The sequence below is a fragment of the Poromitra crassiceps genome (genome assembly GCF_964638095.1).
Source record: "Poromitra crassiceps genome assembly, chromosome: 7".
NCBI classification, from domain to species: domain Eukaryota; kingdom Metazoa; phylum Chordata; class Actinopteri; order Beryciformes; family Melamphaidae; genus Poromitra; species Poromitra crassiceps.
In genome coordinates this window covers 29,539,549-29,564,269 of record NC_139628.1, presented here as the reverse complement: position 1 = coordinate 29,564,269, position 24,721 = coordinate 29,539,549, and the positions used below count along the sequence as shown (strand labels likewise).

Below are 24,721 nucleotides of genomic sequence, written 5' to 3'. Positions count from 1 at the left end.
TTGGCGTAATGAGTGCACTTCAGTGTTGGGCTAAGGCTTCATTTGAGACTAGTGCCGACCAAACAGGAGTACGCACTGTTCTCATGTTCCTGTATATTGTGTGTGTGTGGGGGGGGGTTCTACACACACAGGTTTGTGGTTCAAGCCAAGTCAAAACGTTGCTCGCTCCCAGCGTCTCCAAATTAAAAAAAAAAAAACCTATCGTCCAATCACACGCTGCTGGTGTGTTCCGTGGAGGCGGGGCTGTAACTGACGAGCTCCAGCTCCGTCTCCGCCTCCGTCTCCGACAGCGCGCCGGCGTTCAGGCACTCGGAGAGACTGGCGTGCGACGCCCCCAGGACCTGCGTCCCGTCGTCGTCGGTCAGGTCCTCCGGGTCCACCGCCAGCCTCCCGTTGTCGCCCCTGCCGCCGTTGCGACAGTTGCTGTTGCGGTCCACGTGGCCCGCCTTCCCGCGCGGTCCGCCCGTCAGGAGCGGCGTGACGACGTGCGACGACGGGGGCGCCAGCGGGGTTTTGCAGCCGGCTCCGGCGCCGCCCGCGTTGCCGCCGTACCGGCACCGAATGTAGCTGGAGAAGGCTCTCCTGTAGGTCTTGTTGAACAGGGTGTAGACCAGCGGGTTGACGCCGGAGGAGATGTAGCCCACCCAGACGAAGACGTTGAGCAGCTCGGACAGCAGCGGCTCATTGCAGCTGCCCCGGCACAGCACGAAAGTGACGTTGGTGATGAAGAAGGGACACCACATGATGAGGAAGAGGAAGAAGACGATGCCCAGAACCTGTGGGAGGGAGGAGAGCAAGAGGTGAGAAAGGATGTGGAGGAGGAGAGGGGAGGAGAGCCAATAGAAGAAGAGAAGAGCATCCTGATGGGCTGTAAGCATTGACATAGAGAGGCAAAGTGACCGCCTACTTCCTGCTTCAGCACTGTACCAGAGACTTTCATCCGTCATTTATTTTCCCATAGACTTTTTGTAAAATGCTTATAAAAATAGTTTTACTTCGTCAAACCAAACGGTTCAGCTATTGAATCGGGATAGACCATAGAAGAGCATTTCACTCGGACCAAAACTTAAAAAAAACGACATCGAAAAAATATTTTCTTTAAATCCGCATTTTTTGGTCCTAGTGAAATGTTATGTGGTCTCTCCTGTTTAGAGAGGCTAATTGACCTTTATCACAGCAGCCATTTTGTGTCTAAAAGGCAGGGTAAACACAGGTGCAACCAAAACATTAATAAGGGTTTCCATCTTCCATTTTAGGTGTTCCAGTGCTGGGGCCCTCATTAATGTTTTGGTTGCACCTGTGTTTACCCTGCCTTTTAGACACAAAATGGCTGCTGTGAAGAAGAAAAAAAGGCAGATTGTGCCTGTCTGGACGCCCGACCAAGCCGGAGGTAACACAGGGGCTTAAACCTGGAAACTCTACCCTGATTGGTTAATTCTCACCTTGGAGGCCCGCCTCTCATTCTTAATGGCCTGCATCATCCCACGGCGCCCGTGGCAGCCGGTGTGGTCACCCCGCCCAGCGCCTGCGGCCGGCGAGCTGTGTTGAGACGCCACCTCAGAGCCCGGGAGGATACCAATGCTGCCCGACGCCGACGCGCTCAACAGCATGCTGGGCTCTGCTGCCCCCTTCAGGCAGTCAATGGTGTTCCGTCTGCTCGGAAGGGGCGGGGCCTGTGACTCTGTGGGAGGGGCAGAGGAAGATCACCATTCAGGTCTTGGACTAGGTGTTATTTTACTTGTTCTGTCACATACGGTGCATATCCTCAAAAGGTTCTAAGAATTGGTGCCAAACAGAGATACATGTAAAGAGACAATTACTTGCAAATAAAGAAATAAAGGAATATAATGTTCTTGTGTTCCCACACTGCATATTGTTTTTTTTCTTCCATATTTTATTTTGCAACAGTCGTCCCCTGCGTTAGAGACTGTTGTACAGGATCCTGAGCAGCCGAAGATGGCGACTTCCGGCTGAAGGGTTATTTTATAGGCCTTAGAGTACCAATCAAATATTTTGGCCCAGAATCCAGATAGTGAAGGACAAAACCAAAAAGCATGGCATAGTGTACCCTCTTTGAACATGCATGTCATTTATTTTCTTGGTATAACATGTGAAACCATGTGGAAAATGCTTGATTGTTTGATCTCATGTTCAAAAATCAAAATCTCATTCATTCATTTATTCACTCTAGCACCTGAAACCTCTCACCACCTGTAGTGGTGAGACAGAAGGGTGGATCTTGTGCAACCTGGACTTCGAATAATGAAGATGACGAGTGACTTTAAATTGGATCAGCTGGTGTCAGCTGGTATAATAAATAACGCTGAGTGGTAACCTTGCGAGTCTGGAGGGGCGATTGTGTTGATCTGAGGCAGGTGGAAGTTGGAGGGGCGGGGCTGTAGTGCGTTGGGCATTGCAGGCTGTTGATTGGACGTCTTTGTACAGGAAGCCTCGTACAGGAAGACAGTGGCCTGCCTCTGGAGCACCTGGCGCACAGACGGAGGAAACAAGAGGAAAAGAGGAGAGATAATGCGAGAAAACGCTATAACAAATAAGAGAGTTTAGAAGACAGCTATGAAGTGTTTTTCAAGTTTTCACACACACACACACACACACACACACACACACACACACACACACACGTGCGTCAGAAGCCAACCTGTATGGTGAGGCAGTACGTCACCACCATGATGACCAATGGAATGAAGAAGGCCACGAAGGAGCCAATCAGCATGAAGCGCTCCTCGTTGAGGACGCAGCTTCCGTTGACGAAGACCTTGTCCTCGTTGTGGAGGCCGATCACCGGGATGGGCATCGACACACCTAGAGCGAGAGAGAGAGAGAGAGAGAGAGAGAGAGAGAGAGAGAGAGAGAGAGGATGGGGTAGAGGGAGAGAGGGGGAGAGAGACAGTCAGGGCCATATGAAATCCATTTTACCTTTTCCCCATTTTTTTTTATTTTAATTTGAATTTAAGTCGTTATGCCGTCTTTATTTTTATGACAACCAGACAACCTCTCCAACATGTTTCTCAAAGTGACAACCAGGTTCTGAGGTGACGTAAGGGTGATGCACGTTTAATCTCATCCTGCAGTTGCAAACAGTTGAGTATGGGCTCTGTAGGATGGAGAGACACACAAGATAGATGAGATGAACAGAAGGGAGAGAGGGCGGAGTTTCACGTATCCTGGTTTCTCGTTCCCGAGATTATAAAGGTCAAATGGTAGTGATTGCTCGAGGACAATTTAACACGGGGCGGGTGGTTGCTTTCACTTGTAGACTTACAAGTGTCAGGATGGTTGATGGCTCAAATCCCCAGACCAGCTAAGACAATCTGTTACACACTGTTACATAACCCTCGAGTCAAGTTGAGTGTCTTCAGTCAACTTTAGCCGCTTTCACATGATAAGAGGTCGAGCTTCACAACCGGCCCTGCAGATCATGTGGGCGGGGCTTAGTGCCTTTGTTTGACTGCAGATCATGTGGGCGGGGCTTAGTGCTTCTGTTTGACTGCAGATCATGTGGGCGGGGCTTAGTGCTTTTGTTTGACTGCAGATCATGTGGGCGGGGCTTAGTGCTTTTGTGCCAAGAACTATGCAAGTTGCACTCTGTAATTAGCAGAAGTTGTACTTGGGGGGCGAGGTTAGTCAGAGGCTCTGTGTGAATGATTAGCTCAAACCAGTGGAAGCTGTTTACTGTAAGGCAGTGCTACCCATCCTCGCCCCACTCAGGAGCCACGATGACAAAAAAAAAAAAAAAAAAAATCTTTGCATATTTATGTATTTATTTAGTTGAAGTAGGACTTAAAAGAGCCACAAGTACCCATAAAGGAGCCGCATGTGGCTCGAGAGCCTCGGGTTGAGCGTTAGCCCTTCAGAACCTTTTGAAACGGTTATTTATTATGAGGCTTAGTGGGGACGTACGTAAGCAAGCAAGCACACACACACACACACACACACACACACACACACACACACACACACACACACACACACACACACACATGTGCGATAATCTACCCTGATCTGTTTTTCTGATCGTCAAGTGACCCAACCTGTCCTGCCTTTCTGTCATCGGAATCCATGGTGTGTGTGTGTGTGTGTGTGTGTGTGTGTGTGTGTGTGTGTGCGCGCGTGCATGTGTGTATGTGTGTGTGTGTATGTGTCTGACCACCATTCTGTCCACTAATCTCTCGTTTTCTTTTTCAGAAGGGAGTGAATCACTCTGCAGGAAAAGCTTTTAACAACATTATACACTAATGTGGAGTACGATGGCTGAAATGAGTTTCATAGTATTAGGCCATGTAGTATAGAATAATATGATTATATAACCTTATTATATAAGAAGTTTCATTCCATACTGAGATATCTAACATTTCAAAACACCCACATGGAGAAAAAGACGACCCTTGCGAAGCAGCTGGATTCATGCAACATCATGAGATCATGATTAGTGTTAATTTTGTCGGCGATTTTTTTATTTAGTCTTTGTCTTAGTCCCGTGTCCAATGTCCTTGTTAGTCTTTATCATATTTAGTCAACCTCATCCTGTTTTTATTTAGTCAAGTTTTAGTCAACTAAAGGTTTGAGCATTTTAGTCCCAGTTTAGTCAAATAAAACCATAAGTATTTTAGTCTAGTTTTAGTCAACGAAAACTGTTCACATTTTAGTCAATGAAAACTGTTGAATCTGCTGATGCGCTTGGACTAGTAATAATTCGAAGCAGTGTTGGCAACTCTTTCCCAGGGAAAGTAGCTAATGGTGAATCTGCCCACCCGGGCCAGTGTCGGCGTGCGGCGGTAGCAACGACAAGTGGACCGTATTTACAGTCCCTGCTCAGCCCGCAGCTGAGGGGAGAATGGAGGGAGGCTGGCTGTGCTGTGTGGAAAGCACTCAGACTTCTCTGGATATAATCTAGACAAGCAAGTAGCTGTACATTTTGGGAACACAATGCCTCATACACACAGAGATAAGACCCTTAGCTAAGACTGGGTGGGTTCTGTTGTAACTACTGCAAATGTTTTTAAGACAGCTACATCTATGATGCTGCAGCACAGGAACCTGAACTGCTGCATTGAGGGGGGAAACAGTCTATAATTAGTGTTAATTTTGTCGTCTATTTTTAAATTTAGTCGTAGTCTTAGTCCTGTGTCAAATGTCCTTGTTAGTTTTTATCATATTTTGTCAACCCCATCCTCTTTTTGTTCAGTCAAGTTTTAGTCTACTAAAAGTTTGAGTATTTTAGTCTCGTCTTAGTCAATGAAACTAAAAGTCTGAATATTTTAGTCTTGTCTTAGTCTTGGGGAAAAAGGTAGTCGACTAACATTTTTCGTCATAGTTTTCGTTGACGAAATCAATACTAGATCACACAACAAATCCCTCTTTCCACGCTTCAACCTATAATGCTAAAACTATTTGAATCCGATGAAGCAGCTGTGACGACGAGAAGTGAGCCCATAACAGGCGTGATAGACAGATGCTTCGTCCAATCACCTGCCAGGTATTTTTTTGAAAGTGCCTGCCCGTTGAAACGGTTTCCCCGAGTGACTCCTTCCCAGGTGGTTATGTGAAAACGAACCATCTGGGAGCGCCATGTTGGGGGGGGGGGGGGGGGGGGGGGGACTGCAACATGATGAAAGTAAAACTCTATTTCAAGTCCTGCAAACACCAAATTGTAATATTTTCTAGGATGTAATTGTGTTCTCTTTGACACATTGACACATCAAACAAACTCCTGCTCAAACATGTATTTGTATGGTGTGTTTATAATGTATGTGATGTAAGCATAGCAAGATTCCGGATGGTTGGAGATGACCTCAGACTCAAACAGTGTGTGTTTGCGATGCTATGGAGGGCACGGGGGGGGGGATGCACGTATCCTCCATCGAATGTTTCCTGTCTCCTTGGTGATCCTTGGCATTGATTGCTGTTTCCTTGGTGATCCTTGGCATTGATTGCTGTCTCCTTGGTGATCCTTGGCATTGATTGCTGTGAGACCTCTGTAGGGGAGGTCGAGGAAACGCTTGCGGGGCCTTCCTTGGCATTCAGACGCAGTCGGCAGGAGAAAGTGCTGCTGACAACAAGAAGAAAACGACACAGCAAAACCACCTCTCAGCAGTTATTACCTTTATTATTATTAACTATGAATTATTATGATTTAAATTAGTTAAATTGTTATTAACTATTGTTATGTTCTAACGCCTTGTCTTTATTTTGAGTGATACTGTATACTGTCATTACTCGTCATTACGTCTGCACCAAATGTCACTGAGACAATGAAATTATTTTTCTTTGTCGTTGCTCCGCCCCCTCTGCCGATCTGGAGAGAGTTGTAGGCTAGCACATGCTTCCTCTCATACATGTGCAGTCGCCAGCCACTTCTTTTCACCTGACAGCGAGGGGTTTCACCGATCACGTTATTCCCCCCAGTCGCCCTCCCCCCGGAACAGGCGCCCCCCCCCCCAGGCGCCCCCCCCCAACCGACCAGAGGAGGCACCAGTGCAGCGACCGGGACACATGCACCTCAATCCGGCTTCCCACCCGCAGACATGGCCAATCGTGCTGTGTATGGACACCCGAGGTGACGCGGGGGCTCGAACCTGCGACCCTCGTGTTGGCAGGCAGCTAGGGAATCTACCGCTGCACTGCCACTACTCTTGAGTGCAACTTGCGCTGTTCACTAGTGTTCAGGAGACAGACTGGATGTGACTCTCAGGTTGGATTTGTCAATTTCTGCGGGAGAGAAGTGACCACACCAATAGCTGAAGTTCATTTTCATCACATGGCACCCAACACATTTTCACATGGCACCCAACACATTGTGAATTTTCCAGTTCACATTCCATGCATCCATCCAAGGCGGTTCTAAAACGGTTTGCTGACAGCGAATACAGACGTCGGCACAAAAACGACTATTTTTGGAGGGTAACTGTAAACGTCTATGTTTAAAAATGCACATGTGACCTCAAATAAACTCGAACAAATTAAATCCATCTGCTACATTTCCCTGAAACCCACCGGCTCAGTGAATCCAAGTGAAAGCTCTAACTCCTTATTGTTTTCAGCCGTTAGGTCCACCTCAGTCATGAAGCAGAGATGAGGGGGTGGAAGCAGTTACATGAAGAATTTCTTTTTAGCCTGACTCAACTGAGACACGGACTGGTAAATGGGGTTTCAAGTCAGCTGCAAAAAGTGATTTGATGAAATATCCAGACGTAAGGAGCTAATTGTAATCATCTCACTGGTTTTGTTGAAAGATATTTTTGCATGTATTAAGTGTGTCATGATCCAGGCCTGCCAGGCAGCCCTCCCTCCCTCCCTCCCCCCCCTCTCTCTCTCTGCTAACCTGTCTCTGATCCTGCTGGCTACTGGCTGAGAGTGGAATCCATTGTCAGCAGTGTTGCCAACTTGGCGACTTTGTTGCTATATTTAGCTACTTTTCAGACCCCCCCCCCGGTGACGTTATTTCTCCAAAGCGACTAACGACAAATCGTGATTTTTTTCCCTGACCATGGGAAGCGATGTGTTAATGTGTTGAATCCAGTGCATTCGCCAATAAATTGGTGTGGCTGCTGCCGGGGTTTCTCTCTCTCTCTCTCTCTCTGTCTGTCTCTCTCTGTCCCTCTGTCAGTGCTTCACACAGATACACACAGCACATAGGGTTTGCTTGTCGCTTGTAAACGGTGTATACTGAATCTGGCATGGGTGGGCGGAGTCAGCACTTACATAGGCTATCACAACCGCAAATTAGTGTATGACCTCATCTAGCGACTTTCTGAGTAGCCAATAGCTACTTTCCATGGAAAAGAGTTGCCAACACTGAGTGTCAGATTGTAGACTACCTGCTTGGCCATCTATGCCTTCCAGCCTGTCGGTCAGTCCACTCCATACAACCTTGAATTCAAGCCTTAATATTCTGCCAGTCAAGCAGGGTGGGAACTACATGGAGGCTATGGAGGCCATGGCCTCCGTTGCCCCTCCCTCTGCTTGCTTCGGACGCCGAAGCAACGCTCAACCTAAGCTCTACCTACGCTGAACCCACATGTTTCATTTAGGCGTCCTTGTTAACAGGCGAAGCCGTTCACACCACCCGCGCCTTGCCGAAGCCATGCTCACGCCACGCTCAAGCGATCGCTCAGGATTCACGCCTATTTTCCAAGCGCGACGCGTGAAGCCAGGCATGAAGTCAATGGGAGTTGTGGGCGGGTTCAAGGCGCGAGAGTAGGCGCTGAGAGGAAAAGAGAAGGCTTCTTGTGTGAACGGTTAGGCGTACGTTCAGCTTGTGCCTGCTTCAAGCTTCAGCTCTACTTGCGTATCGGCGTCCTGTGTGAACGAGGGCTAAGGCCACCTTGGCAGTGCCCTGCTACGAGCCTGCTACTGTCAGGGGTCAGTGATCTTAGTTTAATGTGGCTTGCCCTATGCAAAGGATGTGTAATTGGCTCATTTTAACACTTTTAACGATGTCAATAGAGCAATGGCCTTTGTGCCCTGGCATGTGGTCTTGCGCCCTAAAAAATTGCCAGATGGCCTTGCCCCTGAAATGACGAAATTCCCACCCTGTAAGTCAAGTATCTGCTAAGCGGGCGCCGGCAAGAAAAATTGACGTTTTTTTGAACGTCTGATTTTTAGCCATATTTAGAGGAATATCTAATTTTAAATTAACATTAGGATTATACTGTAGTGATGTCATTATTCAGTATTTTCTCCTTTTCTCACTCACTTGGTGACCTGCTCTCCCTTTAGGTCATTTTACAATTACACTACAACAGGCAGAAACACTGAACTTATTATTATTATTATTATTATCACTTCAAAACACAGTGCAAAACTTGTCATCTCAACACAAAAATAAAATAACAATAACCGTATACGATTATAGCAGCAGCCAATGACAGTGAGTGCAGTACAGAGTCCAGGTCTGTCTGTCTCTCAGGTGTAATAATCCCACAATGATCACGGCTTTAACAAGTGTCACAGGCTGTGTAAACAGTGTAAAGTGGGCTCTCTGTAACTTGATCCCTGGGTCTGTCTGTCTCAGGTGTAATAATCCCACAATGATCACAGCTTTAACAAGCATCACAGGCTGTGTAAACAGTGTAAAGTGGGCTCTAAGCATCAGGGGCAGTTGCCCCCTCAGATTAAAAAAAAAAAAAAAAAAAAAAAAATGTTTTTTTGTTTTTTTTAGGGGGACCAAATTTTAAGGGGGACAAAATGTCCCCATGTCCCCCTGCTTCCGGCGCCCCTGGTTCATAGCTACTGCTGTTGTACTTCCCTGTCTGGTCATCTGGTCTGCCACAGATCCAGAGCCAGTTCCTGACTAGCAGCCTCATCTCCTCCTGTCCACCTCTCTCTCTGATCCAGTCTGTTTGTAACCAGGTACTCTGAGCAGTCTTTTAAAGAAAGAAATAAAGTCAATCAGACAGGTGTGACTGTGATTAGAATAACTACGCCTCTCAGTTACTTATCCATTTGCGCCCTCTGGTGGTGTAATTTATAGAATGAAGTGGGCAATAGTAGTCTAGGGCAATAGTAGCTCCAACCATTAGCTCTTGTGCCGAGAGTTTGAAGACTCTATCGCTTGATTAAACAAGAAAACCAGAGAAAAGATAAATAGGAGAGATCCTTTGAAGCTGAAATAGAAGTTACACAACAGTCACGGAGCTGTCGGCCGTCCAGAACGGCCGTTTGTATCGGACATTCGGTGAGTTAGCTGCTGAGCTAATAGGCTAAAAACAGTATTAGCGCTGTGCTTGTTGCTAACCTCCATTATTGCTGCTTGATATATACAGTATGTTGATGTTAAAACCAGTCGGGATGAGCTACTAACCTGATGAAGCTATCATTTAGAGAGCAATGTAAGATAGTGGTTGTTAATTTAGCTCCATGCAGAAACATTGAATGTTTTGGCCTATACGTTTTTCTTTCTTTTTGTTGTGACTGTATGTTTCAGTAAGTTAGTCCATTGAGTTGGACAGATACAAGTTGGGGTGTAAGCTAAAATGTGTCAGGTGAATGTTGAAATAATACACTATAGTTATTGAGATATTTGTAAGAATGTAATGTATTTGATGTCCTGAGAAGAACCACAAGTGGAATGTTGATAACTGAGTGATTATTCTGCACCTTTTGTGCAGGCTGGTTTTGTGATGAGACTAGACTACAGACTGAACTGTGCTGCCCAAGTCACCATCATCCCACTGCCTCCTGGACTCCATTGCCATCTTCACCGTTGCCATCATCATCTTCAGTCTTCGCCTCCACTACAGAATCAACCATTCCTCACGTTCTTCATCTCAATCCTACGGGGAGCCAGGATGGAGAGTTTGCCTTGTGAACAATGGTGGTAGGAACTTGAGTGCACTCAGACAGACAAACTAAGACTCTTATTTTTGAGGTGTCATTTTATTATTTTCATTCCTTTCATTCCTTTTGTTTTGGTTGAGCTCAACAACATTGTATTTCAATTAGCCTCCTCTGGGTCTGAACCAAATTGCCTAGCTAAACCTTTAGTTGTATAGTGAACAAATTAGTAAGCCATATTTGGGGATTCAGTGAAAAATATTATAAACTAGTGAACACTAGCACTTTTATTTATTTTTAGGTCGTAATGCAGGTGCATTTTTGATTCATGCCCAGAGATACTACTTTCAATAATTCCTGTTAAGAAAAGAAAAATTGGTTGTGTATTATTGTGTACGAAAGGTAATATGGAACGTTATTGTTCTAACTGAAAGGAAATAAGAGAAAATAAGAAAAAAAAGAAACAATAATACTAAAGTTAAATCAAAAAGCTATACGGTTGTTGGTGTGAGTTATTGAATTTGGGAAGGAATTAGTAATTTTATGGAAATGTAACCACTTCATGATATACCAGTCTCCTCTTAGAACCTAGAAATGAGATCTACCTGCAAACTAGGCGATCACTCGCGCTAGGTGGGTTACATGTTCATCCTGCTCTCTCTGATCCAGCCTGTCATATATCTGCCTGGCCTTAATAGCCTTGGCTAAACACACATTCAGTGTCGGCTTGTGGGTTTTTGCCGGTCTGGATCATAGTCCCTGACAAAGTGGAATTTATCGATGCCAGCAAGGTTCATCTGACAGTGAGATTACAAACATCATGAGATAAGCTATCTGGAAAGAGGATCAAATCGCTGGACAATTTTTCATTCTTTACAGTGTCTCTTTTTTTGCCGCGTCATTATAGGAAGATAACATTCTACATTCAGCAGATGGTGACTCATCATCCCTCAGGGTGTTGTCCTGCTGGTATTAGTCTGGCAGTAGCCAGACGTAGATAAGTAATATCTACGTCTGGGGCACATCTCTTGCAAAGTGGTTAAGGACCAAAACAAAATGCGTGGCAGACAATGACCAACCATCCTTATTTGCGCGACGCAACTCGTGGGGGCGGTACATTTTGACCGATGCGCCGATGCACGCAGAGAGCCCGCCTTCCGCTACAGCCCAGCCAATCGGAAGCTTGCCCGCAGCTTTTCCTGCGGCAGAACCGGGAAATGACTTGTGATTCAGACCCTTTTGTAACAGGTTTGGTGGTGTGTAGCTGCTAGGAAGTAACTTAAGCAGGTTGTTGCCGTAAAACCAATACAAACAAGAAGCGCCACACAGTGGACTAATATGTTACTGCAACCAAATCATGTTCCCAAAGCCGATGACGTAGGCATTTGTGACTGTTACACCTCCAGAGGGTCTGCTTCATCAGGGAGACAGGGACAGTCATTGTATAATGTATGGTAATATACATACCATACATGTGGTAATATGGTAATATACATATTACCATATAAACCAGGCATAAATTATTTATTTGGGTGCCAGAATGACAGCATTTCTCTCCATCCAGTACATGTTGATTGGCTGCTGGTGGCTCTGGGCCTGGCCCCCTGCTGGTGGCTGTGGGCCTGGCCCCCTGCTGGTGGCTGTGGGCCTGGCTCCCTGCTGGTGGCTGTGGGCCTGGCTCCCTGCTGGTGGCTCTGGGCCTGGCTCCCTGCTGGTGGCTGTGGGCCTGGCCCCCTGCTGGTGGCTCTGGGCCTGGCTCCCTGCTGGTGGCTCTGGGCCTGGCTCCCTGCTGGTGGCTCTGCCAGGCCGTGGTCACAACGCTTCGTTCCACCAGTGATAAGTAGCTGCTGTGTCTGGAGCATGGAGGCTTTCCACTGCAGCAACAAACACTGAGGGTGTGTGTGTGTGTGTGTGTGTGTGTGGCCACCGCTCTGTGGATTTGCATTATGATTGGAAGAATCTGTTGTGCCTAGATTACGCCCAGGTGCTGTAGTTCAATTGGCAGCAGGTGCACTTGTCCAGATGAGTACGAACAGAGAGGGAAGATGCACACTGCTACACAACAAACAGGCAAAGAGACGCATCAAATCCTTTCATCCTATAATAAGTCCGATAAAAAGAATGCAAAATAGTGTCAGTCTGTGAGCGAGTGTGTGGGCAAAAAGTGTTCGGCCACAGCTATTCCATTTTACGTGCGATCGCACGTAAAATGTAAAGAGCAGTGTAAAGAGCACCCCTGCGGGTGACCCAAACGGAGCCGGATTTCTTATTATTACAGTAGGTAATAGGGGCCGACTAAATGGGCAAAAACAGCTATTAGTGGCCACAGTGACTCAAGACAGGTTCAGCACCATGGAGAGCTGCAGAGTGGAGCTTCAGCCAATTGAAGTGCGCTATTATGAAAAGCGTCTGGGGAGAGAGAGAGGAGAGGCCGCATGCCAACTCTGTGAGCGAGGCCTGACTAAATGGCCAGGCACACAGGGACACAGGGTATTCTGCTAGTGCTATTTAAAGCATGATGTGAGAGCAAAAAGTGGATCTATCTCACAAAAATACATGAAATGAACACGACCTCTTAACAGTGCATTATATGGTGCTGGGCACATACAGTAATGTGTCCTTACAACTGCGGCCTGAATTACATTTCTCCACCATGAATTTGAAAGCCCCCCCCCCCTTCCCCACCACAAATTGAACTAGGGCTCTCAGTAGAGTGCATACCTCCACCAACCATTCTACAAAGTTTAGTAGTGGTGTGGTAGGTGCCTTTTTTGTGATTGGCCACACCCATTACCACGCCCCATTTTGGCCAGTGGGCGTGGAGAGGTAATCAGTTCTTAGTTGGCCCGTGACTACAAAGTTCCGTGGTCTTACGTGAATCCGTGTGGAAGTTGAGCACCTTTTTTTGGGATTGTAAACTGTACGTGGAATAAACCTGCTTTGTCTGTGGTCATAAATGTATGGTTTGATAGCAAGATCATTCATATTGGACAATTCTACACAAAGTTGCCCCCAAAATAGTATTTCCGGGGTGGAAATGACGGCCATCTTGGACCACAACCCCCAAGGAGTATTTGTATCAGTTTTGGGGCTTCTTTCCACTTTTAAAAGATTACATTAAAACTGCATTTAATCTGCTCCAGTATCCGCTATCCGTCCATTTCTGTTGATCTGTTGTTGTTGTTGTTTTATGCCTCTTGATGTGTTGTTCCCCCATCCGGTATCAGTATCGAAGTCAGAAATGTTAGTATCGTGACAACCCTGTGTGTGCATTCCTCACCTATAGATATGGTCCAGACGGCGGCGATCTTCATCATGGCCTTGGTCCTGGAGTTGAAGCGGCTGTGTTCGATGGGGTTGCGGATGGCCACGTAGCGGTCCAGAGAGATGGCACACAGGTGCATGATGGAGGCGGTGGAGAACAGGACGTCCAGGTAGATCCAGATGGGACAGAGGGCGCTGGGGAGGGGCCAGACGTAGTCTGCTCGAGGGGAGGGGTGAGGGGAGGAGGGGCGGAGGAGAGAGAGGGGTAGAAGATTTGAAGGAGAGATACAAGAAAATGTAGCGGAGGAAAAATTAAAGGGGGAATCATTTTCATTGCCCACGTTTTTAGAACGTTAAAATTGTTTAAGTAAAAGTGATATTGTTATAAAAACGTATAGACGGCCATTCAGATAAAAATCAATCAATCAATCGATGTTGGAGTTGAGCGAGACTTGCAACACACAGTAACAAACGGACCGGATCAAGCGAATGCTAAAGAAAAACATTGTATTTGTCTTTAGGCAAATGTTGTCAGACACATAATAGCAATCTGTATAAATAAAGGTTCATTAATTAATGAAATTACTCACTCAATCACTGTTGTGAGTCAGTGGCAAAAACGAGCGCTTTTAGTGGACAATGCATTTGCCCTGTCGGATTACATTGCAACCTGTTGCGCAGCTGCCGGCTCAAATGATCTCTCGCTCAATACTGCACCAATTTCAAAAATGTTTGACCTTCTAGTGCCTTAGACACTGAAACGTGGGAAAATAGGGTCGATTTTCGAAAAAAACAACCAAGTTAGCCTTTAAGAAATGAATTCCCTTTCCCCCCCCCCCCCCCGTGCTCCCATCCAGCCCACCCATTGGCATTTCGAAACAGTGCCAGTCCCTCCGCCTACTCACATTCTCCGCTGCTAAACGACAGCGGACGGCGCTACGAGCGTCACTGAAGCTAAAAAGCCTCGTTCTCCAGCCAAAAAAAGCAACTGACAAAAGAGTATAAAATAGGCTGTGATGATGATGATGCGCTCTCTGAAGAACAGCTGTGCTTAGCCGCTTAGCCCCGAATAACACACGGTCTGCTGCCCCCACTGCGTTTACACTCATTGTGGGTGAGGTGAGGACAACTGGTGCCAGGAAGGAAAGCACGGGGGGAAACATTTACAATGCCGCGCATTATTGAGACCAGGCAAAGCGTGAAAACATGTCGCAATGCAGCAGTATTAGAAACACGAGTCCAGACAGGCTTGTTGGCTAAATTACTTTCAAATGTCCTCCCTGACAGATTACGGGTTACATGTTTTAAATTGAAACCAACAGTGAAATCCACTGCGTTGTGCAGAAAATACATTCCGATTTGGATGCTGTAGTGTTAAAGCTGCGTTCAGCGATGTTTTTGCGTTTAAATAAGTGTTAAATGGCTCTATATTCTGACAGCAATCACTGAAATAGAGTGACTTGAAACCCCCACTGCCCTCTGTCCTCCTAGCTTGAGGTCGGCGCCAATTTTGATCCAATCAGAGAAAAGTTGAGATTTTCTGAGAAACGGAAGGTCCAATCGCGATGCCGTTGACAGACTATACAGTATGTATTTCTTCACCCTGAATCCAATGCCGCCATGCGTGAGTCTCTACGATTTACGGTTGCGGAGATACGTCGGCCCTGCCTGCAGGACGACAGGAGAGAGATAGAGGACAGTGGGGGGGGGGGTGGGGGTTTCAAGTCACTGACCAAACACTCTATTTCAGTGATTGCTGTCAGAATATAGAGACATTTAACACTTATTCGAACACAGAAACATCGCTGAATGCAGCTTTAATACGATTAGATGCAGTGGTGGAACTGGCCAGGTTTTACTGAAGGTGTTTTTTTCCAGTTGGAAATCTCCTGTTTGTTTCTTTGTTTTTCTCCAATAGCCAGTGTATTCTGGTAGCACAAACTGATGACAGTTCATGTCAACGTGGTGGTCCACCGGGGCCACCACAGGTCCTTGATGGAGTTCCAGGGGGTCCGCAGCAAATGTATGAATTGTTAAACTTCACAACTATTCAACAGGAAGCTAATAGAACGAGGGTTTTGATCATAGTTTCACTGTTATCCCCTCTACCTACAATACAGATAGGCATGGAATTCTGGACAAAATCATATCCAATAATAATAAGAAAAACATTCTCACATTTGGGTCAGAGAGACAACATCTCATCAGATGGGGGTCGGTGGTCCTACTGTGCACTAAATGAGGGTCGTTGATATGACAAAGGTTGAGAATCACCGCTGTAAAACCATGTTACCTTTACAGCGATCCATTTCTCTCCGACTTTTAGTCGCCTACAGATCGTCATCTCCTTTGCCTCCCAGCCCTCCTCTCCTGCCTCCTTCACTCCCCCTCTCTTTTCCTTCCCCCACTCCTGTTTACGTGGTGAATCTGTGTACTTAAAAACAACTCGTGAAGCGTGTCCTCCTTCTGTTCCTCTCCAGCTGTCTACACACGGCCCGCTCAGAAGCTCAACGATGTGAATGTGCCGGCTCTGTTCAGGCTGGATGAAGACACATCAGTCAGAAGATCAACAGAAGGACCCAGGGTGCGGCACGGAGAGGTGGACTGAGATGTAATTGCAGAGAACAAGGCAGATCATCGGGGCTAGTAGGTACATTCATGTGCATGACATCCCAGCTGGTTGAATGCAGTGTTTACATGGCTTTGAAGTCATGTGATTTTGCGTGCGACTTCCATACCTGCACCCATGGCACATCATCTCCAGAGTCTGCACCTTAGAAATCGAGCGCGCAGCTCTTAAGCTTTCCAGTCATAAATAAATCAGCCAAAACATAGGTTTAGCACACACCCTGGTCTAAATGATGTCTTTTCAAGTCAACTTGCACATCTCAGGGATTGTGGAGACTTGGATTATGCCAGGTGAGCAGTATGGAAGCATGTTTTTTTTTCTCCTTGTTTTTGCTCGTGTTGACAGGGGTAGGTGAGCCAGTACCATTGACTACCATTCATTGTGCTAAGCTAACTAGCAGAATGGGCGGGTCACTATTTTTCTACTACACGCACAGAGAAAAGAAGGGCGTCTATCTTCTTGTTGTCTTCCTATCAAGAGAATCTCCCAAAAATGTTGACGTGTTCCTTTAATCATTCATGACATTTCCAGTTTAGTAGTTTTCGCCAATATATTGATACATATGCACATTAAACACACACAAATGAAGACCTTATTGCTACTGTATTTACAGTAAGATAATAGGACAAAGTTGTTACTGTATAGTTAGAAAACGGCTTAGTCAGGTTCAATCTGGAAACCCAGAGTCTATTTTTATTTAAAAATACACCTACCTTTTTTCCCAGCTTCCTGTACATCCTCCCTGCCTCCTGCCACCGCCACTTCCTTTTCCGTGTCCGTTTTGGCTATTCGCTAATAACGTTAACACATAAACACACTGCATAGAAGAGGTCAACTCGTCTCAGAACAACAGTGGAAAATGAGTGGAGGTGTAGTTGTTGTGGCTAGTAATATCGCCAAAGTCGCATCGCAAGTTGCTATTCAGACTGTAAACAGTGGAGCACGGACGCGGAAAAGGAAGTGACGGTGGCAGGAGAGGCGCGCTGTACAGGAAGCCGGGGAAAAAGGTAGGGCTGTCCCAGAGTCTATTTTTCAAATAAAAATAGATAGGTTCCCAGATTGAGTCAGGTTAAAACCTTATTATGAGAATGCATGCAGATGTAAACTGACCAGGGGTGTTGTAGTGGTAACCTGTCCAAGGTGAGTAGTTCACCCACCTTGTTTCCCCTCATTGACTGATACAGTTGTTCTGAAAATAGGCGAGTCAACTCTGCCTCATTTCAAAGAGGTGGCTAATATACTGCGTCTACTTACATTACCCTCCACTACGCCCCCTGGGGCTGACTACAGGAAGAGAAAGCTGTGCTGTGTGTCTGAGGGGGTGCTTATGTTATGTGCGTGCATGCATTCGTGACCATGATGACCACGCGTGTTGTTGTGAGTGACAGGGCATACGTGACCATGATGACCACACGTGTGTTGTTATGAGTGACAGGTTACCCATCGACCTCTGAGCCCTCTACATCGGACAATCGTGATTAATTAACTGTTCTAAAATTAAAATTGTACCGATTTAATAATAAAAAGGCCAACTGCACTCACCCGCGACGCGCGGGTGGAATTAAACCAACACCGGAGTTCAGAGTGGTCGGAGAGGAGAGGAGGGGAGAATATAGCAGAAGTTGCTGTATTGTGCATTGTGGTGCCGGGCCGGGCAGCCAAACAGCATCACAACGACTTCATAAATCATTAATAACCCCCCCCCCCCCCCCCAATAATAGCCATATAAGACAATTAAACATGTTAGCCGCAGGGCTGACAGGGCATACGTGACCATGATGACCACGCGTGTTGTGGTGAGTGACAGGGGGTTTGAGCGAAGCGCGGATTTCCAGCTGGCTCGGAGAGAAAAGCTCACTAGAGCGTGCAAACGATAATATCGTTGGCAAGAAGAATGAAGCGCACGATTGAGTAAGACTGACATTATTCAAAGAATAATTTGAAGGATTAATTTACGAAATGCTACACATTAATTTTGTGGGGGGAAATTAAGTTCATCCATCAAAATCCGTAAAACTCATGAGTAGGTTCCGCTCAGCTCGTCTCATTTGAGAACAAAGGTAATTTATTCTGACTTTGTGACAGATAGGTTGACAGATGAATGAATGCTGCGGCTTAATTACACAAAAGAAATGCAGACTTCAGATCCTTCAAATTGTAGCTTACTGGGCAGCTGGCGGTTCACACTCGGCTTCATAACGGCCATTTTGAGGACTCAAAGCAGGGCGAGCAGGTGTAACCGATAACATTAATGGTGGTTCCATTCCATTGAGATGTTCCAGTGCCAGGGCCCTCATTGATGTCATTGCTTAGTCCTCTGCCTATCTGGGGAGAGCCATAGACACACACATGGTTCCTCCGATACATGTGCAGTTTGCCTTGTGCTTCTTTTCACCTGACGGCGGGGAGCTTCACTGGCAGGGCGTAGCACTATCCCCACCGGTTCCCTTCCGCCCAGGAACAGGCGCCCCAACCGACCAGAGGAGGCGCTAGTGCAGGGATACTCAACTTGCTTTGCCCGGGGGCCACTTTCGTGAAATGATAGAAGGCCAGGGGCCAGTTAATAAACAATCAATATACATTTTTCTGTAGCAGATTGTAGGTTTTTGGGGTGTCAGCCGGAGTTTAGTCTGACAATGTTGTGCACACCGGATAGTTAGTTAGCTTAAGTACATACATAAGTGCCTGGGTAGCGAGCAGACGGCGGTATTTGACAATTTAGCAGCTAAATCATAGATTATTGAAAGATATTCCATATTCCAGACTGAAATGCTATAACAGAAGTGGAGTATTGGCCAGAATGACATGAACATTTGGACACATATTCAGCGGGTATCTTGCATGTTGTGTTCAGGTGCACTGTAAAATGCAATTCCATCCTCAACTGGCGGCCCGCGGGCCGCCAGTTGAGTATCACTGCGCTAGTGCATCTGTCCCACCTTTTAACCATACTGCTTCTGATACCCGCTGGAGCACATGCTCACTGGCCATTTAGTCAGGCCTGGCTCACAGAGGTGGCATGCAGCCTCTCCTCTCTCTCCCTGGAGGGCTTTCACAGCCCAAACGTGTGCAGTTGGGTTTATTGATGTCTGGGCTGTTGGCAGAAAACAGCCAGCTAAAAATGTCCAACGACAATGTTTTTTTGGTGACGTACTGTTGATCCCCGAGGGAGTGAATCATGGTTTCTGCTGCTCCTCTCTCCTCCTGGCAAATAAAACGAGACATTTCCAGCAACACAGAGAACGAAGATGTATGCCGGCATTCCAGGAAGATGTGGAGTGTTTTAAACGGTGGCTATTTGTTTGAATTAATCTTTTGATTGGTTTTTGTTTTGATACAGTAGCTATGCTTTCCCTGCACATCTTTTGATTGGTTTTGTTTTGATCCAGTAGCTATGCTTTCCCTGCACATCTTTTGATTGGTTTTGTGTTGATACAGTAGCTATGCTTTCCCTGCACATCTTTTGATTGGTTTTGTTTTGATACAGTAGCTATGCTTTCCCTGCACATCTTTTGATTGGTTTTTGTTTTGATACAGTAGCTATGCTTTCCCTGCACATCTTTTGGTTGGTTTTTGTTTTGATACAGTAGCTATGCTTTCCCTGCACATCTTTTGATTGGTTTTTGTTTTGATACAGTAGCTATGCTTTCCCTCCACATCTTTTGATTGGTTTTTGTTTTGATACAGTAGCTATGCTTTCCCTGCACATCTTTTGATTGGTTTTTGTTTTGATACAGTAGCTATGCTTTCCCTGCACATCTTTTGATTGGTTTTGTTTTGATACAGTAGCTATGCTTTCCCCGCAGCTTTTCCTGTCTGCTCTGAAGATGAAATGCAATTAAAGAACGCCAGGGAAAATGGATGGTGCTTCTGTTTAGCCCTCTGTATATTTAGCTGGGTCAGCTTTCTGAAGTGGGTCAACTCTCTCTCTTTATCTGTCTCTTTATCTCTCTTATTTCTCTCTCTCCCTTTCTCTCCCCCTCTCCATCTTTCTCTCTCTTTCTCTCTCTAGTCTAGTAGAAACCCTTATTCGCTAATCGCTAACCCTGGACGCACCATACTGTTGACATGCCGTCCTGCGCGCACACAGCGCTGCAGCTGACAACTAGTAACAGCCTTATTGTCGTTTCTGTTCCATTACAAAATAGCGATGGTAATGACACCAATAAAAACCACACAGTTGTTGCTTGTATGCTGCCGTTAATGCCTGTAATAAATAAACAAAAGAACGAGGTCAACAGACTTTGCTGTGAGGAGCTGTCAGAAACTTTCACCTGTCTCAACTAACTATCCACACATCTCCTGTGCTGCTGACGTATCCCCAGTCTCGCTCCCTTCACGTCTGAGGACGGTAGAGATAGAAACAAACCACGGGGACTTTATTACTGTCATTACTACAGCCATGCCTAACGCAGGTCACCATCCGAACACAATTGGAACGATACAGGTAACGCTAACAGCGGCTAGCTTCCTATAAACGCTGCTCCACATAGGCTGTCACTTGAGAGCTGCTGCGTTATGTCGACAATATGGCGGCGGTGGACGTGCCAGTACGTGAGTGACGTCAATCGAATAAGGTCTACAAATGAAGACAAAGAAGATGAGGAGGCTGAAGGGAATGAGGAGAGAGATGATGAAGAGGGTGAAGGCCATTGAGTGTGAGGTTGTGGTTGTTCCAAGACTCCAAGTTAACTTTAAATGGACTTATTGCCATTTCCTATATGTCATTTAATACATAATGATTAATTATGTAAAAAGTTGGATTTCTGTTACAATCTACATGTCGATGTATATCTTTCAAATTGGCTAACTTTTTTGACCATTATTGAATTTTCACTTTTTTCATTAAATATGGTGTTCTTATTAAATTAATATGCTAATTTAAGTGCATGACAATGAGTCTAGACAAGATTATAATTTAAAGGATGGCTTTACCGTGGGGAATATGAATATATATTAAATCTCACGCCCTAAGGTTTTCGAATCCGTTGACATTTTTGAAATTGGAGCTTCACTGCCAGAGATATCAACCGAAATCCACTCTGTGTGTGGGGGGGGGGGCATTTGGCTGATATCAAACTCCAGTAGGTGGCGGTAATGCACATATGTTTGCCAACCGCCATAAAACTCAAAGAAGAAGAAGAAGAAGGCTTCGACAATAAAACATATAGAGAAGAAGAAAAAATCAAAAATCAAATTGCCTCCAAATTGCACCAAATTTAAACCGAAGTATATATGTCGGGAGATGTCTTCATAATTTTTTTTTCATGCATTTTAAGACATTTTCGTAGGAGTTACGCGCATCTGATGTTGTAACTATTTTCTGTAAAAATGTGTAAAAACGGGTACATTGCTCAGCGTTGATTTTGTTACTTCAACGCACCTAGTACTAGATGTAAAATTTGACGAGCTTTCCAATGCCGCCAGTCCCGTGTCTGTCCGTGCTTCCGTTCCCGAGAAAATCGTCTCTTTGCAAGGAGCTATGGAAAGCTAACCTAGCTACAGCAGGCTAGGTGGTGGAAAAAGATGGCTGCCTTTTGTTTTTGTTCAGACCTCTGAAGGGGCGTGGAGGACCTCTAGAGGCGGGACCATGGCCAACAACAGTTGTAGTTCATAGGTGCACGACTTCCGCAAGGCTGGACTTGTCGCTCTGACGCGTTTTGCGTCAGAGCGACATGGAAATAATGTGAGAGATGCTTGATATCTCTGGCAGTGAACCTCCAATTTCAAAAATTTCAATGGATTCGAAAACCTTAGGGGCGTGAGATTTAATATATATTCATATTCCCCACGGTAAAGCCGTCCTTTAATCTATCAAAATAAAGACTTGGACAAAGACATATTTATAAGATGACTAAAAGTAAAACATATATCAATTTCCTGATTTTTACAAAAAAAATACATAATTTATGGAAATTATGCTTATGAGGAGTGGCTGCATGACTGCACCATGTTAATAGATGCATTTATGGACATCACAAACATGGATTTAGACTCTTAGATCACCTCTCTAAGTCAACTAGAAGCAGAATTATAGCCATTTCCTGTTTTTGATGATTAATGAGCTCATTATGCTAATTACTCAAATTGCCCAACATGTAACTTTTAGTAAGAAAGTTGAATTTAATCCACTAAGCCTATAATAGATGACATTTCAATGATAAAAGTTCATAGCAAACATCATTACTGGGTTCCATAAATGTGTACTATACTACTACCTGTCTCTCTTTCTCTATTTCTGTGTCCCTCTGTAGATGCAGCTATATATAAAGTGTATTACAGTCCTTTCTTTCTTGCACACACACACACACACACACACATGCACACGCACGCGCACACACACACACACACACACACACACACACACACACACACACACACACACACACACACACACACACACACACACACACACACACACACACACACACACACACACACACACACACACACAGTAGCACCAGTACTTCTCTCTCCCTAAGTCCATCTACAGTGTGATTCGTAGAGCAGGAAGCGCATTATAGAGTGAATCATGCACTCTGTGTGTGCCTGTGTGTGTGCGTATGTGTGTGCGTGCATGAGTGCGTGTGTGTGTGTGTGTGTGTGCGTGCGTTCGTGTGTGTGTGCGCGTGTGTGTGTGTGTGTGTGCGTGCATGAGTGAGTGTGCGTGTGTGTGTGTGTGTGTGTGTGTGCATGCTGAGTGTGAGGAAGGGTGCATAACGTGCAGAGGTCAACACTTGTTGGGGGCACTGTGTGACACGTGTCTCCACACAATGACAAACATGATGTCAGGCACATCATCATCAGGCTCTGTGCCTGATGATGATGTGCCTGACATCATGTTTCTACAGACAGCTGACCAGCAGCACTGGACTCAATCCACACGCAGTCTCCCAGTACCAAAACTCAAGTGAAAATCAGCATTCTACACTCGGTAACGCTAACGGGGATTTGCAGACAGTAACTCGTCTCGACTTCCTTACAAACTTTAACGGTAGGTGACTTGTGTTGTAGGCTATTTAATTAACGTCAGTGGAATTAGCTCATTTAACACAGCGTCACATTGCTGTGTACATGATCTGTGCTTGTTATGAAACCTTTGAAAAATCAGCGTATGCACGCACATGTCTTTTCCAGGTGCTGAGTCATGCAATTCAGGAAGACCCGCGAGCGACACTGTTGGCAGCTCCCCATTTAGTTTTTGTTGTGTCCTTTAAAAAGATATGTTTTGAGCCCCTCACCGCCTCTCTGTCAGGTTAATTTAGCAATTTTTTTTATTTTTTATTTAACCTTTATTTAACCAGATAAGACATTTGAGATACAAGATCTCTTTTGCGAATGTGATCTGGCCAAGAAGGCAGCAGTTGCAAGTAGGGATGCACGATATATCGGCAATCATATCGGTATCGGCCGATGTTGGTCATTTTTTAACATATCGGTCATATCGGTATCGGTCAGATGTTGCAATGTTAATATCGGTTATCATTATCAGCCAAATTCTTCACATTGATATGAAATACTGCAGTAAATCTATGATTTATGGGCTTTTCCAAAGGCTTTGCAAATAAAGAAATGCATAACTTTTTCAAATTCAGTGTTAACATGTGTTTTTCAGTATGTACAAAATGTGATGATCATAAAAATGTGGTTTTATACAGATCATATCGACATCGGTAAATATCGGTTATCGGCCATAACAGCAATGTTAATATCGGTTATCGGCATCGGCCAAAACTTTCATATCGGTGCATCCCTAGTTGCAAGCCAAGTTACAATCAACATAATTACAGTACACATAAAGGAAACATAAAAACAGGGCTATAGAGCTGAAACATTTAAAAAAAGCAAGGACAACCAAGTACATCATAAATACCACATCCAAGGGTAATAAATAACACAGGATCAAGAACGCAATGAATCAAACAGGTTCAGCAGTGGGTAGTACCAGTTGTGCATACGGTTTGCATAGTGATTGGCACCATGGCGCTTCGTTGTTTTGCCTCGGCAACGCATTCTCCGTGATAGATTCAATCAATCAATTTTAGATTTATATAAAATCATAACAAGGCGCTAAATTAGATTATACCCTTTGACATTAATGATGACTTTGATTTTCACACTTTGATTTTCCGGCATACGAATTAAAATGACAGCGACAATGAAGTAGCGAGGCAGGACGGTGCATGCTAAATGCATGATGATGAAGAGCTCACCACAGATCAACGTTAACATGCTATGAAGCTAACGAATAACGTTACTCAATAACGTTCGCATTTTGTTATAATGTTAATGAAATATGAAAGCACAAGTTTGCGGTCGGCAACATGTCAGCCCGACTGTAGACGACGGTAATAAACACCGTTTCCACCGTGCTTTTCACTGATTGGCCACAGAAAGTGAAAACGTTATTTATCTGCGACACTATTTTGGTTTGTGTGGACTTCACGGAATACTGGTTAAGATGTACCCTTACGTCTCTGTGGTGCAACTAAACAAAGACACAACTTTAGTGTCAAACTAACTAGTTTGAAC

General features: G+C 45.2%; 1 protein-coding gene across 1 annotated transcript in view; it reads right to left on the bottom strand.

Moving 5' to 3' along the window:
- Window positions 1-209: 209 nt before the first annotated feature.
- The window catches only part of htr2cl1 (5-hydroxytryptamine (serotonin) receptor 2C, G protein-coupled-like 1), a gene marked incomplete at both ends in the record, with an annotated part of 33,419 nt that continues 8,907 nt past the window's right edge, over window positions 210-24,721 (bottom strand). The window contains 5 exons of the mRNA XM_083640052.1: window positions 210-776; window positions 1,443-1,681; window positions 2,336-2,486; window positions 2,660-2,823; window positions 13,577-13,777. Of these exons, the coding sequence (XP_083496178.1) occupies window positions 210-776; window positions 1,443-1,681; window positions 2,336-2,486; window positions 2,660-2,823; window positions 13,577-13,777 (1,322 nt within the window). The remainder of the gene's footprint in view (window positions 777-1,442; window positions 1,682-2,335; window positions 2,487-2,659; window positions 2,824-13,576; window positions 13,778-24,721) is intronic.